Source organism: Suricata suricatta, chromosome 5 (genome assembly GCF_006229205.1).
Source record: "Suricata suricatta isolate VVHF042 chromosome 5, meerkat_22Aug2017_6uvM2_HiC, whole genome shotgun sequence".
Taxonomy (NCBI): domain Eukaryota; kingdom Metazoa; phylum Chordata; class Mammalia; order Carnivora; family Herpestidae; genus Suricata; species Suricata suricatta.
Genome location: NC_043704.1, coordinates 12,773,915 through 12,794,195, shown reverse-complemented (window position 1 = coordinate 12,794,195; position 20,281 = coordinate 12,773,915). Strand labels below are relative to the sequence as shown.

General features: G+C 42.0%; 1 protein-coding gene across 4 annotated transcripts in view; it reads left to right on the top strand.

Annotated features, from left to right (window-relative positions):
- The window catches only part of ITSN1 (intersectin 1), a 147,321-nt gene that overhangs the window by 28,534 nt on the left and 98,506 nt on the right, over nucleotides 1-20,281 (top strand). For all 4 annotated transcript variants that reach the window (XM_029939017.1, XM_029939015.1, XM_029939016.1 and 1 more), the window contains exons 8-13: nucleotides 3,826-3,889; nucleotides 6,494-6,631; nucleotides 8,423-8,538; nucleotides 14,488-14,750; nucleotides 16,738-16,887; nucleotides 17,512-17,652. In XM_029939017.1, the coding sequence (XP_029794877.1) occupies nucleotides 3,826-3,889; nucleotides 6,494-6,631; nucleotides 8,423-8,538; nucleotides 14,488-14,750; nucleotides 16,738-16,887; nucleotides 17,512-17,652 (872 nt within the window). The remainder of the gene's footprint in view (nucleotides 1-3,825; nucleotides 3,890-6,493; nucleotides 6,632-8,422; nucleotides 8,539-14,487; nucleotides 14,751-16,737; nucleotides 16,888-17,511; nucleotides 17,653-20,281) is intronic.

Below are 20,281 nucleotides of genomic sequence, written 5' to 3'. Positions count from 1 at the left end.
GGGTGGGAATTTTGTCTTGAAGCTAGATCTTTGTATAGTCCTGTAAAATAGAATGATTTACAGTAAATTTAAAAATAAGAAGTAAAATAAATTTGTTTTCCCTTTATGAGGAATCAATATAGGCTATGTTTTAAGCTAAATAAAACTTGATGGAAGCAGAGCAGGTTTGTTGGGATGAAACACAAAGATGATTGTCATGATCACAGCTATGAAAGTAATTACATGAATCCCCAAAGCAGTCACTCATTCAGCTTAAGGATAAGAGGACTATCAGGAAAGCCGAGAAAAGGTCCCAGAACATAGAGGCCCAAATGAAATACATAATTTAATATTCTTAATCTCATGTTTTTCTTCTCTCATGGTATTGTTTTGTGTGTGGCGGGGGCGAGAGTGTTCTTGTTTTGAAGGAGCTAAAAAGCAATTTTACAACTTGTACATAATTAGAATTTTTAAATCTAATGCAGTAGTTCTCAGCCTTGGAGTTGTGACCTCCTGGTGTTATGAACACCAGTTAAAGTACAGGATTTGTGGAAACTTTGTTTTAATATTAATTAGAGTAGAATGTAGGTCATTCTTATACGGTCACTTCCACGCATGTGCATTCACCGGTGTTCTGGAGTGGTATGGATTATAGTTAGCACGCCCAGGAACTGTGCATAGCATGTAGCTTAGATCTCTGCTGTAGCCTGTGGGAAATGCCCGTTGTTAATATGCTATTGGTGATTAGAGGGGTTGCTGGTTGCTGCTGTGTTTTATTTTCATATACTTCTTTGGGGTGCTATCAATTTCTGGCTACGTCTATAAGCGTTTGTTGTGGGCAGAAGAATGCCATTGCTTGGTCCCAAGCAGAAGAAAGAGGCCATCTTAGGTGTTGGTGGTTGGTTTTGATGCCTCATAGCCTTGTCTTAGGACATCAAGAGTCAAGTATTACAATCGCAAAAGACAATTGTGTCCCTTCTAGTGTGGTACTTAACAAAGTTTTTCTATAAAGAACAAAATCATAAACATATTAGGCTTGCAATTTAGTCTGTTGGAACTACTCAGCTTTGCCATTGTAGTACAAAAGTAGCCATATGTCATGCTTAAATGAATGGGCATGGCAGTATTTCAATAAAACTTTATTTACAAAAAGAGATGGTGGACCAAATATGGCCTGTAGGCTGTGGTTTACCAATACCCTGTTCTAGATCATTTCCCTCAATTCAGAGAGGAAGGAACTTACTCTTAGAGAGTGAAAGTGCTTTTGTTAATGTCATGTGTCATTAGGGAGTAGGAGAGTCAGGACTGGAATCCAAATCTGATAACCATCCAGGTCTAGGATTAGTTCTTTTTGTTTATTGTTACAGGTTTTTTAATATATAATTTTCAAGTTGGCCAACATACCGTGTATACCATGTGCTCTTGGTTTTGGGGGCAGATTCGCATGATTCATGTCTTACATATAACACCCAGTGCTTGTCCCACCAAGTGCCCTCCTCAATCCGCATCACCTATTTCCTTCTCTTCCCTGCTCCACCTCCATCAACCCTCAGTATTGGGAGTACGTGAAATCCGAACTTCCTTTTATATAGTTCTGAAGTGGAGAGAATTGTTACAAGCATAAAGCGTTCACTAAAGTTTTGCTAATTTAATGTTCCAGCATGCTAAGTATAATATTAAAGACCAAACAAAATCATCAGTGTACTTTCCTCATATATCACAGAGCTTTTTAGAGCTTTCATATCAATTCAATAAAGATTGCTTCTTAGGCTGTATTCTTAGATACTCCCAGTATGTGTGCGTGCGCACACACATACACACACACACACACACACACATTCATCCAACAGGAATGTGTACATCTGTTTTGCCAAAACTTGGAATGCTCACTATTCTAAAAGCAAGTGAAAAAAAAAAGCCCCAAACTGAAAACTACATGAATGTCCATCAACAGGATGATACACAGATTGTTACACATTTACAAAATGATATACCACATAACAGGGTCAATGTTCTGCAACTACACACAATATGTTGAGCAAAACAGGCCAGATTTAACGAGGACACGCTGTGCTGTTAGAAGTTAGGCTTCGCTTGGTCGAGGAGATGATTAGAAGGCAGATGGGAAGGGCTTCTGGGGTGCTCTTTCATAATCGGGGTATGATTTACTTGACTGTTTGAATTTGGAAGATTAAGCTGTATACCTGTGCACATGTAAAAATATATAGGTATGTGTTCATGTGTGCTTTTCTTCCCATTTTATGTATGTGAATAAAAGAATATTGTCTGTAATATTAACTACCATCAAGTAAGCACTTTTCACATGAGCACTATGCTAAGTTCCATGTTATAGTTCCTTATTTGATGGAACACAGACTTGTAAATCTGGAAAGGACTTCTGAAATGAGAAAACGTGGTCCGTCGGGCACCTGGGTGGCTCAGTTGGTTAAGCATCTGACTCGGGTTCAAATCAGGACCTTGCAGTTCCTGAGTTCGAGCCCTCTGGGCTCTCTCCTGTCAGCACAGTGATGTTCTGTCTTCCTCTCTCTCTGCTCCTACCCCCCTTCTCAAAAATAAATAAATAGGGGAGTCTGGGTTTCTCAGACTTCAGCTCAGGTCATGATCTCACGATCTGTGAATTTGAGCCCCATGTCGGGCTCTTTGCTGACAGCCCAGAGCCTGGAGCCTGCTTCGAATTCTGTCTCCTCTTTCTGCCCCCTCCCACTTGCACACTTACACACACTCACTCTCAAAACTAAGTAAACATTAAAAAATAATAAATAATAAACATTGAAAGAAAGAAAGAAAAAAAGAAAAAGGAAGGAAGGAAGAAAGAGAAAGAGAAAAAAAAAACAACTTGTTCCAGCTAGTGAGGAAAGTGCCTGCCTGCCTGCCCCAAGTCAGATAGCAAGTTCCCGGGCACTTTGTGTGCTGACACATTGGGGTGATTCTCAGAGGTCCCTAACCGCAATTGCTTGCTGTGTAAAAACACATCCACTTTTGTGGTTTGAAAAATGAAATAGCTAAAAGCAAAAATCTGTACACAGCAATCTTGCCAACAAAATGGTTATAATTTCCCGTGATCCCTCGGTCATCCTGGGACCACACCTTGCGAGTCAGTGTTGGCTAGAAGACATACTTGTGTCTCTCTCCCTAACACTGGTGTATTTCAACTCTCAGAATTTTCCACTGTAGATTTCTTCTGATATATAAGGCTAGTTTCATGCCAGAGGTGAAGATATTTACAAGTATTTTAAGAAAGGAGAGCGGATTTTGAGAGCAGAGTTATAATTCCAGGAATTCTTTATTGCTCACATCAGAAATGGTTGTAATATTAGCCTTGAGCAAGTACCTTTTTTTTTTTTCTTGCATCTGTGAAATGAAATGGTTACAAGAGCTGTTCTCTGTAAGGTTTCTTCCTTCTCTAAGAGTCTCTGAATCTTCTCTAAATGTGTCCGATAGTAGTCATGGTGGAGACAGGCGGTGGCAGAAGATGCTGAACTTAGAGGCATCAAGTTTTGTAAATAAAATGCTGATACAAATAGAAATGGTAATCTGGACCAAAGGGCAGATTTTGAAACTCATCTTTTACATATTCTTTTTTCATTAAGCATCGATTTAATAAGAATTTGTTGAGTATGTTCCAGATGCTGTGCTTTGTGTTTTGCCCCTTTTTATTAGGGCTTCATTTCCTTTTGAAAAAGCCCCTTGGGTAAGAGCAAATACTGTTCAAAGCACTATGATTGCCTGAGATTGCATAGTGCTTAAGTGTGCAACACGGCTCTTCCTGGACAGTGAAGATTTGCTGATTCATCTTTATATTTTTTCCCCCTGGTGTCTGTTTAGGTCCCCAAGCAAGAACTATTCTTATGCAATCAAGTTTACCACAGGCTCAGCTGGCTTCAATTTGGTAAGGAATGAAAAGTTCCTTGGTTTGTATAAAGTGGCTTACCTCAGTATATCTTAATGGGTCTTCAGATTAATACCATCATTTATAGGTGGAGACATAGGGATTGTGCCTAACTTTCCATTCAGCCGTGATGACTACCTCTCTTTTTCCCCTTTTTGATTTTGAAAAATACAAAAGCAGAGGGATTAATGAGTGCTCAGGAACTCCTAACACAGTTTAAGTAAGCCTCAACTTGTGACTAGCCTGCTTCTCCCTCCTTCCTGGTTATTTTAAGCCTGAGCTCAGTGATTGTATCATTTTCATCTGCAGATATTTCAGCTTGTATTGCAAAAGAGATAGGGATTTTTTTTTAAAGCAGACTGTAATACCAATGGTCCAGTCAGAAGGTTTTCATACTAATTATTATGAAGTTAATCAGGTAGTGTTCAAATTCCTTAGGTGGCTCATGACTTTGTAGTTGATTGGTTCAAACCAGATGTAAATAAATCTATATTTTGCATCAACTGGTTGACGCATCTTTAAGTGTTCTGTAACTTCCACTTGTTCTCCACCCTCACCCCCCAAAAGAAAAACCCAGATTATTTGTCCTACAGTTTCTCCGTCTGACTTTTGATGGTTACATCCTTGTGTTAGTTTATTCCTGTGAATAGGCTGGTCATCAGATCTAGAGCAAGATTTCTCCACTTAAACGCTATGGACCATTTGGGCCCCATAATTTTTTGTTTGGGGGGCTGTTCTGTGTATTGTAGGTTGCTTCGTAGCCTCTCTGGTCTCTACCTACTAGATACCAGTCACCTGACCCCCACCCCCAGGTGTCACAAAGATGTCTCCATATATTGACAGATGTCCCTGGGATACAAAGTCATCCCACTCATGAGAATCACACCTCAAATTCAAGTTTGAATTTATTTTTATTTATTTATTTATTTATTTATTTATTTTTTTTGCAAGACCACTTGAGAGATTTTACTGTGTACTTCTACCAGGGGGAAGGGGAGCACATAAATGTCTGGCTATTTTGTAGTGGTTTTTAATAGCTTTTGGTTGCTTTAATGGCTTACATGGGAGGTTCATGATTTTGCCGTAGGGCCTGTTGATAAGGGTGGCTTCACAAGTGTCCCTTCACCCATCTGGATTGCTTCTGCTTTGTATGAAAGGATCTTCCTTTTGCAATAGAATAATAATAGACCAGTTAATAAACACAGTAGACAAGTTAATGTGACACTTCCAGATCTCTTTAAGTCTGTCTGGGTATGTGCCAGTAAGCTAGGGCCCTCTGAAATACAGACTTGAGATGAAACATTTCCGGAGGTTGACTGGCAGTTTATTAGGTATGCTCGTGACACTGGAACATATTGAAATGCTTAAGTTTCTTACTTCTAACCTGCCTTCTTTGAAAACAATACTTGAGACTTATCCTGTAAGAATGTTGTTATAGTCCCTTTCTATACAATAAAAAAATATTTCAATTAAATGTTTATAGCCATTATTTAGGCAAGTTATGGGGGGCGGGGGAAGAACTTCACCCAGGAGTGGCTGGTTCTGGGCATGGGAAGGAGAAGATGAGAATGAGCTGGCAGGAGTCTGGCATCTGGAAAATGCAAAGCTTTTCTGGGACAGAAGAGAGATCAGTGGCTGCCAGGGGCTGTGGGCAAGGCAAGAGGGTGACAAGGATCACCTGGGGGGACTTGGGGGTGGTGATGAAACTGTTCTCTCATTGTGATATGCAACTGACGGAATTCAGTTTCACAACTGAATCTGTCAAAACTTGCAGAGAAAGGGCAAATGTCACGGCGTATGCCACCTCAGGAAGTTTTAGACTTAAGAGGAGTTTCTTGAATTTAGGCATCAGCAGAGCCGGTCTCCCAGTGTGGTCGCTTGTCCTGTCCCTTCTGGTGAGCAGCTTTGTTGTGTTGCATCCTCTTTTGGTGTCCAGAAGTTGTTAAGTAAAATCACATTGTTGGACTTGCTGGAAAAATCTGTTTACTCTCATTAACTACTAGGGAATGTCAATCATGAGGAACAGTGGCCATTGATCTTGAGATGAAGGAGCAGCAGACACCTTGACCCTGTGGCAGAAGGCCATAAGGACCCACCCTTGTAGGTCTAGATCAGTCGCTGGCCAACCAACCTAATGGGGTGGACCTGGCCTGCACCTGTTTTTGTAAGGTTTTACCCCATTTATTTGTGTGTCACCCATGGCTGCTTTCCTCCCGCAAAGGCAGAACTCAGTGATAGAGATCATGTCTCGCAAAGCTTCAGTGCTTACTATCTGACCCGATAGTTTGCCGAGCATAGTGTTTAAAGACACATACATAGAACGTGGGTATGATGCATTTTAAATGGGCTGGCAGGGATTGAGAAGAGCATAAGTATAATCATAGTTAACGTTTGCTGGATGCTGAATGCCATCCCAACTGTATGGGTTGTCTCATTTTTATCTTTCCAACAGTACTATGAAATAGGTACTATTTTTATAAACTGAGGAGGCATAGAGAGACTCAGTTGGCCTAGAGTCAGAATAAGAAAACAGAGCATTGCAGTCACTCATGAATAGTAAGCATTTCCACGAAGCCAGAAAATGATTAACTTTTTGTTGCATAGGAATCTTTCTGACATTGATCAAGATGGAAAACTCACAGCAGAAGAATTTATCCTGGCGATGCACCTGATTGACGTCGCGATGTCTGGCCAACCACTGCCACCTGTCCTGCCTCCAGAGTACATTCCACCTTCCTTTAGGTAAGGGACGTTCGGCTCTTGTAAGAAGCTGTGTGTTTGGTATGTGAATTTCAAACTGGGCGTTGTTAGCTGTGTATCTTTTACACATTTTTATTCCTGGTAAGTAAATGAAATATCCATGAAGTCGTGAAAATCTTATCTAGGTCCTGTGTTAATCTTGGACCTGTTCTTTTCTTTAAAGAATTTATAGTGTATTAGTAAAACATGAAATGATGGATGATTTTTGTACTGATCTGTATACACAAAGCTCAGCAAAAATGTTAACCAGTTCAAGTAAAACTAAAATAACCTGTACATGGAAAACAACGCAGGGAGGGATGCCTGAGTGGCTCAGTCAGTTAAGCGTCCAACTCTTGATTTGGGCTCAGGTGGTGATCTCATGGTTGTGGGATCAAGTCCCGCATCAGGCTCCATGCTCAGCATGGAGCGGGCTTGGAATTCTCTCTCTCCCTCTGTCCTTCTCTGCACCCCCGCCCCCAGTAAAAAATAAGAGAAAAGAAGGCAGGGAGATCCTGCCTGTGATTTCTACACACTGGATAGGTAACAAAATATTGGCAATGTAGAAATTATAGTCAGGAAGCTAATTAAAGAAAATTATCCTGATCTGAAACACAGTTTCAGTAGAGATATCGAGAGACCAGACCCAGGTCCAGTTGGGAGCAACCTGCAGTGGCTGGTGTCCTCCACCTCCACACACCTCCTCCCCCGGACATGGACGTCTTTAGGCTTTAACTTAAAAGACAGGGGCGCCTGGGTGGCTCAGTGGATTGGGCGTCCGGCTTCGGTTCAGGTCATGATCTCACGGTTCGTGGGTTTGAGCCCCGCATCGGGCTCTGTGCTGACAGCTAGCTCAGAGCCTGGAGCTTGTTTCAGGTTCTGTGTCTCCCTCTCTCTCTGATCCTCCCCTGCTCATGCTGTCTCTCTCTGTCTCTCAAAAATAAATAAAAAACAGAAAAAAAATTTTTTTAAATACTTAAAAGACAAATACAACATCTTACAAGCACAAAGAACAGAACACACACACACACACACACGAGTTTCTGGGAAAGACCAGGGGAAGGGATCCCCATAAAGGGAAGAGAAACACTGCCATTGCCGTGAGCACATACATGGAGTGAGCTGAGAAAACCAGCTGTAGGAAAAAATGACAGCCGGGCGGTTTGTCAAGTCTGTCGGTTACAAAAATCACAAAGACACAAGACTAGAAGCTGATAAAAAAAAAAGAAAAGCATTGAAAAAAGGTAGATTGATATTAAAGAGCAAGATTCATGGTTTAAGATGAAACTCATCAGTCATCTAAATGATTTGCTTGAGGGACTGTGAGGTGTAGATATTTCAGGTGTTTGTTAGGAGATAGAACGGAAAGGAAGACTTTGTAAGGGGAAAAAAGAGGCTTCCATTCAGCTGCGCTGCTAATCTTCCTTGAAGGATTGAATATTTCATAAAAGGACAATGGTAACAACAGTGAACACTCGATTGGCACCCAGGCACCATTCTAGACACTTGGGGATTAGTCACTAATTCAGTCCTTCACAGTTGCCCTGATTTGGGTGATGCTTCTAAATATCTGAATATGCTTGGCACTCGGTGTCTGGTAGCATTCATGTAGTCATTTTTAAAAACCTCTTTGTAAATAGGGAGGACCAAATCTTTTATCTTCTCCTCACGATAAATGAAATTTGCTCCATGATGTGGCACAGTCTTCAAAAACTCTTTTCCGTGGTTTGCTCAGTTATACCTAGACAGCTTTATGGGAATCCATGGTTTCTTTCTATTTTTCCACGATTGCAGACGAGTTCGGTCTGGCAGTGGGATATCTGTCATCAGCTCGACGGCAGTAGATCAGAGGCTACCAGAGGAACCAGTTCTAGAAGATGAACAGCAACAGCTAGAGAAGAAATTGCCTGGTAAGGCAGTCTTTACATTTGAGTTATGTCATATTAGAGATTCTCTACCTTTAAGGCAAAGATGGAGGTAAAAATACATTTAGCTTCTGATGTTCTTGTTATATTCCTTTAACTGACCGTAGGAAGGAGACACTTTCAATATGTTTTGGATTTGGATATATGTAGAGAAATAAGAACATTATGTACTTGACTAATGCACCCTTGTTCTAACCTTTAAGTTGAAATCTGAGTATTTTCCACTAAACAAAAATTTTATACATGTTATTTATAAAACACTTAAAATTGGTAAACCTTTACGGTGCTTCCTTAGTACCACCCGTGAGAAATAGAATGTAAAACTGCCTATTGTTATTTCTCATGCTGTTATGAGAGAATTGGAGACTCCTTAATGACAGGAAGCTGATTTAAATTTAATATGAACCTTTTTTAAAAAATCTTCATTGGAACACCTGCACGGCTCAGTCAGTTGAGTGTCCAAGTCTTGATTTCGGCTCAGGTCACCATCCCAGGGTCTGGATATTGAGCCCATGTCAGGCTCCATGCTGAGCATGGAGCTTGCTTAAGATTTCTCTCTCTTGGGGCGCCTGAGGGGCTCAGTCGATTAAGCGTCCGGCTTCGGCTCAGGTCATGATCTCACGGTTCGTGGGTTCGAGCCCTGCGTCGGGCTCTGTGCTGACAGCTAGCTCAGAACCCGGAGCCTGTCTTCAGATCCTGTGTTTCCCTCTCTCTCTGACCCTCCCCTGCTCATGCTGTCTCTCTCTCTCTCTAAAAAATAAATAAAAACATTTAAAAAATTTAAAAAAATTTCTCTCTCTCCCTCTTGCACTCTCTCTCAAATTAAAAAATATTTAAGAATAAATAAAATAAAAAATCCTCATTTATAATAATGAGCTCATCACACTATTAAAATATTCTAAAGTGGCTTTGAATTATTGATGATGAGATGATGGTTGATACTAAGAGGTAAATGAAATTTATTATGGAGTCTCTGTATATTAAATTTTTATATTTTATTATATTTATCAGTGTCATTTAGCTGCATTTAAAGTGCTTGGTGGTTAACTGATCTGCTCAGGACACTAACTCTCCCTGTTTACTCTTTAAATTATTTTTTGTTTACTGATAAACTTATTGATAATATTCTTTGTGTGAAGCTATGTGTTGAGTACAGGGGAGGATTTAAACGTTAACAACGTGGTGGTCCATACTGTCAAGGTTATCACAGAAGTGAGGATTTAGGGCATCCATCTAAATAACCATCAGAGCAGCACATAAGTGTGATAAAGCCCCGAAGACAGCGCGATCGATGCGCAGCCCAGCTTACTCGCGCTGGTTGGCATAGACAGGGAAAGGCACGAGGTACAAATCTCTGCAGCTGGTCCCAGTTGTGTTGAGACTGAAGATGAATGGGGTCATTACCAGCGGGAAGGAAGAACATTTCAGGTCGCTAATGATGGGAATCAAGTCTCAAAGACAATCCTTTGAATTTGGAATTTTCTTTTCCTGTTGGTGGTAGACATTCATTTAGGGTTCTGAATGGGAAGTGACATCAGTTTTTTTTGTTCATGCATTCATTCTTTGAGTGGCCATTTATTTTATGCCTCCTTTGGAGCAGAAACAGGACCAGGTATTGGAACTAAGATGTGTAGGGACCTTTAGGGGTTTTTTAAATTGAGGTAAGATTAACATAACAGAAATTTGATCATTAAAAGATATACAATTCAGTAGCTACTTAGCTTGGGCTGCCATACTAAAGTGCAGTAGTCTGGGTGGCTTACGTAGCAGAAGTAAGTGAATTTTCACAGTTCTGGACGCCAGGAGCTCCCCCATCAGGATGCCATCGAGTCTGGTTCCTGGTCAGGCTCTCTTTCTGGCATGCAGATGGCGATTTTTGTGTGCCTTCAAATCTCTTCTCCTTGGTGTGTGCACATGGAAGAGAGAAATCTCTTTTTCTCTATTCTTCTCCTCCTCTTCTAAAGCCATTAATCCCACCCCCAGGACCTTATCTTAACCCTAATTAAATCACCTCACATAAGGGGTTAGACGTCAACAATAGAAGTCTGGGGTTGTCCAGTCCGTAACAGTGGTAGTTAGTGTGCCCACAGTGTTGTGCAACCATCCGCTCTGTCTAGTGCTGAAATGTTGTCATCGCCCCAAAAGAAAACTCCAAATGCGGTCGTTCCTGATCTCCCCTCCCCCAGCCCTGGAAGCCACCAATCTGCTTTCTGCCTCCTGGGATTTGCCTGTCCGGGATATTTTATATAAGTGGGCTTGTACAGTGGATGACCTTTCCCTTGGCATGATAGTTTTGATTCATCCACGTTGTAGCATGTAGCATTATTACTTCATTCCTTTCTGTGACTGAGAGGACTTTCAGTTTTAAGGTCACACAGTAAAACAGATAGACCTCCTCTGCCATCAGTAAAGGCGCAAGAAGGACCAGAAAATCAAACCACACTTGCCACATTTGGTCTCTGATCCATAACTAATGTCTGAGGAACGTCTCTCTAAAGCAGTGAAGGCCAAACAGGGATGTGGGGAGAAGCCAAGGAAGGGTGCCCACAGTTACAGATCTCAAGACCAAGTGTCAAGTGACAGTTCTGAAAATAGGGAACAGTGGGAATGGCGTGCTACACGGGTGGGCCGTGAGGGCTTCTCCCATCTGGGGCTGGTTCCAAGGAGAAGCATGTGAGGCAAACACAAAATTAAATGGACACAGCTGAAAACATAGGAAGAGACGTGGAGGTTGGGAATTTATCTCTAAAGGGAAAGGAAACGGTTATAAACAGAATGATAGCAAGGATTAGAGAAAAAAATGACTGGCCTGGGAAATAACGCTAAAATTCATAATTGGTGTTCTCAAAGAAGGAGACTGGATAATGGATTAGGAAAACTTATTTACTGAATGTGATCTGCATAATGATTCGTGTACGACTTGTTCTTCATTGTGAAATGTAGAATACTCGCCTTCCTACCTTTGCCTTCAGAAATCATCTTATTTGTTAGAATAGAAGACACACCAGCACGGTTATAAGCTGAGGAGACAGCTAGGGAAGGAAAGATTCAGGGTATAGGAAAGATAGGAGGTCAGTTGCTCAGTCAAGGTGATAGAGAAGGAAAAGCGTCAATGGGGAAGGAAAGGAGATTGGTGGTGATACGAAATTGCAGTTTTGGAAAGATTATTCTACAAGTGGTATTCAGTGTTCTGAATGCCATGACACGGTGTTTGTCATAGAGGGGAGGGCATGTTAACAAAGAGCTTAGGATTTTTTTAATTGCAATAAAATTGGTATATAATACTATATTAGTTTCAGGTATACAACATAATTCAGTTTTTGCATTCACTATAGAGTGATCACTTCGGTAAGTCCAGTTACCATCCATCAGCATACAGTTGACCCCCTTCACTCTTTTCTCCCACCCCCAAGCTCCCTCTCCCTTTAATAACCCCCATTCTCTTTCTGTATCTGTGTGTTGTGTTTTGTTTTGTTTCTGATTCCGTTAATAAGTGAAATCAGATCGCATACATCTGTTTGACTTATTTTACTTAGCATAATACCCTCAAGGTCTATCCGTGTTGTTGCAAATGGCAAGATTTCCTTCTTTTTTATGGCTGAATAATAATGTGTCTGTATATATATTCCACGTTTTCTTTGTCCAGTCATCCGTTGAGGGACACTTTGGTTGTGTTTGTAAACAATGCTGTAATGAACACGGGGATACAGATAACCTTTTTGCCTAGATAATTTTGTTGTCTTCAGGTAAATATCCAGAAGTGGAATTGGTGGGTCATCAGGCAGATTTTTTGTTTTTGTCTTTGTTTTTAATTTTTGGAGGGACCACGATACTGTTCTGTAGTGGCTACGCCAATTTACATTCCTCCCAACACTGTGGGAAGGTTCCCTATTCTCCACATCCTCTCCAGCACTTGTTATTTCTCATCTTTATGATAATAGTCATTTTGACAGGGGTGAGATGACCTCGCCTGTGGTTTGGATTTGCATTTCTGTGATCGTTGATGATTACTAGCATCTCCTCGTGCGCCTGTTGGCCATCTGTGTGGCTTCTTTGCAAAAACACCTACTCAGAGCATCTGCTCTGTTTCCTAATCAGATTCTTTTGTGTTGTGTTGTATGAGTTTTTGTATGTTTTAGATACTAGCCCATTATTAGATACATGATTTGCAGATATCTTCTCTCGTTCAGAAGGTTGCCTTTGTATGTTGTTGCTAGTCCCCGTCACTGTGCAGAAGCTTTGTAGTTTGATATAATCCCATTTCTTTGTTTGTTTTCTCTCATTATTTTTGCTTTTGGAGTCTGTTCCAGAAAGCAGTGTTCCACGAGCCGTGTTGGTGAGCTTACACTGACTAGGTTTTCTGCTCAGAGTTTTGTGGTTTTAGGCCTCGCATTCAAGTCTTGAATCTGTTTTGACCTAAATTTTATGTATGGTGTAAGAAGCGAGTGGTCCAGTTTCATTCTTTTCATGTAGCAGTTTTTTAGCACCACTAATTGAAGAGACTTTCTTTCCCCATTGTATATTTTTGCTTTATTTGTTGTAAATTAATCGGCCATGTAAGTGTAGATTCGTTTCTGGGCTCTCTATTCTGTTCCAATCATCTGTGTCTGTTTTTATGCCAATCGTACTGCTTTGATTACTATAGCTTTGTAGGATAGTTTGAAATCAGGGAACACCATGCCTCCAGCTTTGTTCTTCACTCTCATCTGCTTTAGTTATTCGGGGTCTTTTGTGGTTCCATATAAACTTCAGAATTATTCTAGTTCTGTGGGAAATGCTGTTGGAATTTTGATAGGAACTGCACTGAATCTGTAGATTGCTTTGTGTAGTATGGACATTTTAACAATACTAATTCTTTCAATTCAATTCCGATCATGGTGTTGTGCCCAAGTTTGTAAAATCGCCCCAAAACGCCCCAAAACAAGTACCAGAGACTGCTAGGGAGACCGAGCCACGCCTGCAAAAGCAAAGGGCCTTTATTACAAGCTTAAGCTCAGGCTCACAGTCTCCAGCCAACCCGCTGGCCACTTGGAGAGAGCCCCGAACAAAAGGCAGGGCAGGGCCTTTTATGCCTTTGGGAGGGGGAGTTACAGAAAAATGATGACAGGTATACAGTGATCCAATCCCTGCCCTCCCATCAGTACTGACAGTTGTGGGAGCCAATCACAATAGTTGGAGCATTGACCAATCAGAGTGGGCCCAGGGAGCCCCACGTGGGGTGTGACTAGGCCCACCTCTAGAAAGGTCAAAGGCATTGGCCGGCCTCCCCCGATTGGGCGCCGTAGGAGTTGTCCCTCTTTAAGGTACGCCCTTTCAGGAGAAGCCGGCAGCCTCCCTTTAAGCACAGGGGAAGGCTGGATCACACCTGCGGCCGGCGGGGGACCGCCCCCTCATCCACCCCTGCGCCTGGCTGTTGCCAGGCGCATTTCCACCCCCGCGCTGCGCCGCAACCGGCTCCGGGAAGGCTGGGAAGGCCTGGTGGGGAGGGCCGGATCGGCCCTGCGTCCTTACAATGGAATACTTTTCCACTGAATTATGTCCTCCGTTTCTCTCATCAGTGTTTTACAGTTTTCAGTGTACAGGCCGTTCACCTTCTTGGTTAAATTTATTCCTAGGTATTCTTTTTGATGCCACTGTGAACGGGATTGTTTTCTTAATTTCTCCTTCTACTGGCTAATTATCAGTACTGCCTATAGAAATGCAACGAATTTCTGTATATTGCTTTTGCATCCTGCAGTTTACTGAATTAAGTTCTTGGTTCTGGAAGGTACTGGGTGTCCCAGCGGTTATTAACGCGGGCACAGGCAGGAAGCACACTTAGGGAGCTGTGGTTTGCATTTACACAACAGATTTCACCCGGGCCGCTGAACGTTTCCTTTGAAACTGTGTGGAAAATCATGCCTTTTCAGAGTCTTTCCGCTTCTTATTTTAAAGTGACATTCGAGGATAAGAAGCGCGAGAATTTTGAGCGAGGCAACCTGGAGCTGGAGAAGCGCAGGCAGGCCCTCCTGGAGCAGCAGCGCAAGGAGCAGGAGCGCCTGGCGCAGCTGGAGCGCGCCGAGCAGGAGAGGAAGGAGCGGGAGCGCCAGGAGCAGGAGCGCAAGAGGCAGCTGGAGCTGGAGAAGCAGCTGGAGAAGCAGCGGGAGCTCGAGCGGCAGAGAGAGGAGGAGAGGAGGAAAGAAATCGAGAGACGAGAGGTGAGCTGCCACGGAGCTGCCCCCTCGGTTCGCGCCTGCGGCCTGCGCCCTCCTCTCTTGGTCGGTCGGGTAACACGTTAGGACGGTCGGTGTCTTCCTTTCACGGTTGCGCAGTTTTAGTATCTTCAAGAGGTCTGTAACCACGACCGCTGCCTGATTCCAGAGCATGTTCCTCACCCCAAGAAGAGCTTTCTTCCCCGTTCAGCAGTTACTCCCCATCCCCCTCTCCCAGCCCTGAACAGCCACTCATTTGCCTGTTTGGGACATCTCACAAGTGGAGTCGCACACTTCGTGCCCTTCTGCGTCTGGCTTCCACTTGGCGTGCTTTCAAGTCCCAAGTTGTGGCTGAATCAGTCTTTATTCTTTGTTATGACCAGATAATACTCCGTTACGTGGATGTACCGCGTTGTATTTACCCGTTCATCAATTGATAGTCATTTGAGTTGTTTCCACTTTTTTGACTATTCTGAATAATGTTGCTAAGAACATTCATGCTCAAGGGGCGCCTGGGTGGCTCAGTCAGTTGAGTGCCCGCCTCTTGCTTTTGTCTCAGGTCATGATCTCACAGTTTGTGAGCTCGAGCCCCTTTTTGGGTGCCGTGCTGACAGTGGGAGCCTGCTTGGGATCTTCTCTCCCCTTCTCTCCTTCCCCCCGCACCCCACTCGCACTCACACTCTCTCAAATAACTAAAAACCAAATTTAGAAAATAAATATTTACACTTAAGCTTTTGATAATACAGTCTCCCAACAAACCACTGATATTTGTTGAGAATTTTTCAGACTTTCTTCTCTTCGTTTAAAAATGTACGTAGAAATATAAAAGGTTATATATGGTTGGAGAGGTTGGGGATTTAGTGTGATTTTTTTTTTAACCCCTATAACGTTATATCATTCTGTGCCCTTTTTTTCCATTAAAAAATGTGTGTGGGAACTCTTCACTGTATCGGATGGGAGGCTCGTCGGTTGGGTGCCACACCTGGACGGAGGCTAAGCCGGCCTTTTGTCCGAATATCCAGCTTAGCACGCTGCTACAGACACAGTACTGTGATTCTTTTGTGTGAATGAAATCTATTTTATAGATGGAAGGTTTTCTTTTGTAAAAACACAAAACACAACACTGGTTTCATCTCCTTTTATTGCTTCAGAGAATTTAGGGCAATAAGCCTCCTTTTAGGCGGAGACACACAGAGACTAACGGTTTTAATTTCCACAATGGACACCCAAAAGACAGAGCGCCTTCCCTTCCTTGGTGTTTGAGGTTTTTTTTTTTTTTAAGACACGTTAGAGTATTTATTCAGAATTATTTAATAGGCATTTACCACGGACCAGGCATTGATAGCTTTAGAGATACGGTGATGGGTAAGTTCCCCACCTGTCCTCTGGCCTGTGAAAGGGGAGCAGGAGGACAGGTCGTAAGGAGCAGTTACAGTGAAGAGTGTCAGGCTCCTTATTACCCAGCAGACATCGGAGTCCGTCTGAAGAAGCTTCTGTGGTAAAAGAAGATGAATCGTTAGGGGGGTGTGGGGGCAACAAACTTTCAAAACTTGAGGTAAATATTTTTTCTTTCGTAGAAGAAAGTATTGTTTTAGGGGAGATATTTTTTGTTTTTTCTTTGTGTTGTAGGGGTTTAGATTTTGATTTTACTAGATTTTTCCTAACCCTTTATGAGTGAGTAAATTAGAACAGTTTTTTTAAAATCACTTCAAGCATTCTTGAAGTCATAAGCAGTAGAATTCCAACGATGACATGAATCCTGTCTGTTCTCATCTTCTGTAACTCTAATAGCCTTTCTGAATATCCCTTTTTTTTTTCCACAGAAGGAATACTGTATTAGTGTAAATTCTGTTTTGCTATTTCGTAGCAGAATTTCTTGCAGCGTGTAACATCTTTTCCCTGTAAGAAAAGACTTACTAGATGTTATGTTTTTTAAGAGACACTGTATAATGTAGGAACTAAAAAACTAATAAGCTGTCTGTAAATGTCACAGGCTGCAAAACGAGAACTTGAAAGGCAACGACAGCTTGAATGGGAACGGAATCGAAGACAAGAGCTGCTCAATCAAAGAAACAAAGAACAAGAAGACATAGTTGTACTGAAAGCAAAGAAGAAGACTCTGGAATTTGAATTAGAAGCCCTAGTGAGTGAAGTTTGATTACGCTCTGGGAATACAGTTGACTGACCTGCGCAGTCAGAACTCTGTGGGTAACTCCCGACCCCCCAGCACTTAACTGCTAGTAGCCTGCTGTTGACTGGAAGCCTTACTGGTAACACAAAGAGTTGATTAACACATATTCGACATGTTATATTTATCATATACTTCATTCTTACAACTAAGTAAGCTAGAGGAAAGAAGATGTTGAGAAAATCATAGAGGAGAAAAGACATTTACAGTACTGTGCTGTTATTTTTTAAGTTTGTGTTTTTATTCTGAGAGAGACAGAGACAGCACAAGTCGGGGAGGGGCAGAGAGAGGGAGACAGAATCCCAAGCAGACTGTGCACTGTCAGCTTGGAGGCTGATGTGGGCCTCGAACTCCTGAAACCATGAGGTCATGATCCGAGCAGAAACCAAGAGTCAGATGCTTAACCGACTGAGCCACCCAGGCGCCCCAGTACTGTGCTGTTATTTATGTAAGATAATCCGTGTCTTAAGTAGACCCATGGAGCTCACACCCGTCTTGCTCAAGGGTCCGCTGTACAGTAACACTGAACCAATATAGATGGTAATAATAATAATAGGAATACTTTTTCATTTGTTAAAGAATGATAAAAAGCATCAACTAGAAGGAAAACTTCAAGATATCAGATGTCGCCTGACCACCCAAAGGCAAGACATCGAGAGTACAAACAAGTCCCGGGAATTGAGAATTGCGGAGATCACCCATCTACAGCAACAATTACAGGTGAGAAAACACATCCCTTCACAGGGCCCTCCCTGCTTCTCCTCCAATTCATTTCACTCATTCATCCCTGCAAGCACCCCGCGTCTATGAGGTGCTGCTGGGCTCTGGGAAGCAGAGATGAAGCTGACAAAGCCCTGGTCTAAAAAGGAGGCTGTCAAGAAAATGCGCGCGGCCCGCTTGCCGGGCACTGCCTTGTGCCTGGCCTGGCCGCTCGGAGGCGCTGCGGGCCCAGCCGGGAGCAGCGAGGGCGGCCCCACCTTCACGGAGCTCCCCTTCTCTCTGCAGGGCGGGACACCCACAGAGGGAGTCAAGTGTGTACTCCTAGAGCACGAGAGGGCATAGGAACGGGAGTCCTGGAGAAAACTCGTTTGTTTGTTTTTCAAGATTTTATATTTGGGGGCCTGGATTGGCTTAGTTGGTTGAATGTCCAACTCTTGGTTTTGGCTCAGGTCCTGATTTCAGGGTCGTGGGAGTGAGCCCCATGTCAGGCCCTTCACTAAGCATAGAGTCTGCCTAGATTGATTTCTCTCTCTCTCTCTCTCTCTCTCTCTCTTACTCTGGCTCCCTCCCTTCCCTTTTCTCACTCCCTCCTTCTCTCTCCCCTCTGCCCTTCTCCCCTGCTTATACTCTCTCAGTAAAAATGCAATATAATACAAATAATTTTATTTCATTTTCAAGTAATCTCTACAGCTGAGGTGGGGCTCGAACTCATAATCCCAAGATCAAGAGTTGTACACTCTACCAACCGAGCCAGCCAGGTATCCTGAGGGCAGTATTTTAAATTAGGTGGTCAGGACAGGCTTCCCTATGAGGGTCCATTTGAGCAAAGACTTGAAAGAGAGAAGCAGCTAAGCCGTGTGGTTCTCTGCAGAACGAGCTGTAGGTACGGAGACAGCAGTGTGAGAACCGTGAGGCTGTGCTTACAGCAAGGGAGACCGTGGTGGTCGGAGCAGGCGGGGCCTGGATCACCTGGGGCCTGTAGGTCACTCGGGAGACTTCGACTTTACCATCATCACCACAATAAGGGCGCGCGGTTCAGTATTTTAGGGGGAGTGTGAGAGATAATTATACTGAGTGGTTGGGGCCATAATGGAAGTTTCCATAATGTCACCTGGTTTGTTTTCACTTGTTGAACTGCAGGCAGGGGACATCAAATTCATGTAGATACTGTTCTGCATGTCATCATGAAAGATGATCATTTTTGAGGTTTGTGACTTTCCTCAGCCTGATGATTTGAGATTTATCCCTGAGAACTATTTCCTGTTGATTGACATTTAGGTTCTTTCCAGTTTGGAACTTTCATGCATAAGACTGCGATGAGTATTTATTTACAAGTCTCGATGTGGAAATATGTTTTATTTCTCTTGGTTAACTTTTAGGGATGGAATTACCGTGTCATATAAATACAGGATTAACGCTGTAGGATATTGTCAAACTGTTTACCAGGTGGTTGTACCATTTTGACATTCTGCATTTTACATGTGTGGGTGCTTCAGTAGTTCCTCATCCTGGCCAACACTCGGTATTGTCATCATTTGTAATTAGAATACTTCTGGTGGACGTGTAACAGTGTTTCATGAGGCTTTAATTTCCCTGAAAGCTAGTGGTGGTGGGCCTCACTTCATATGTGTATTGGCATTTATCTTCTTGGGTGTGTCTTTTGTGAACAGATCTTCTTTTGCCCACTTTTTTCTTGGCTTATTTACTTTACTGTGGAATTGTAGAGTTCTTTCTATATTTTTGTATCAAGTCTTTTGTCAGATGTTTTGCAAATATTTTCACCTTCTCTATAGCTTCCATTTTTGTAATGGTGTTTTTTGGAGAAGTTTTAAGTTTTCAGGAAGTTCAGTTTATTAATTTTTTCTTTTATGGTTTATGTTTTTTTGTGTTTTAAGAAATCTTTGGCCATCCCAAGGTTGAAGATGTTTTCTCTTATATTTTCTTCCAGGACTTTTACAGTTTTCTCTTTTATGTTTAAATCTGTGATCCATTTCACATTGATTTTTATGAAAGTGTAAAGTAAGGGGTGAGGTCCGTCTGTTTCTTCCCAGATACCCAATTGTTGTAGCAACATTTATGGAAAACACTGTCCATTTCCCTTCCTGAATTACCTTGGTTGTTTGTTGAAAATCAGTTAGTGTGAAATCTTCAGTAGTATTCTTTTTTCAAATTATTTTGGCTGTTTTACATCCTTTACATTTCCACATAAGTGTTAGAATTTGCTTGTCAGTTTTTACAAAGATACTTAGAATTTTGATTGGTGTTTCATTGAATTTATATATCAATTTGGGAAGAATTGACATCCTAGCAATATTGAGTCTTAAGCTATATTTCTTGATTTTTATTCAGGTTACATTATAGTTTTCAGTGTATACATTTTGTATATATTTTACAAAGTTTATCCCTGTTTTGTGGGGTTTTTGACTCTACTGTATGTTGCATATTGTTACTTCAGTTTCCAATTTAATGCCAGTTTATGGAGACAGAATTTTCATGTATCAACTTTATGTCTACAGTATTGCTTACTCATTTTCTAGCTTCCTTAGGGTTTCTGTGTATAAAATATATTATCTGTGAATAAAGATAGCTTTATATATTTCTTCCTTTCTAACCTATGTACTTTTTTTTC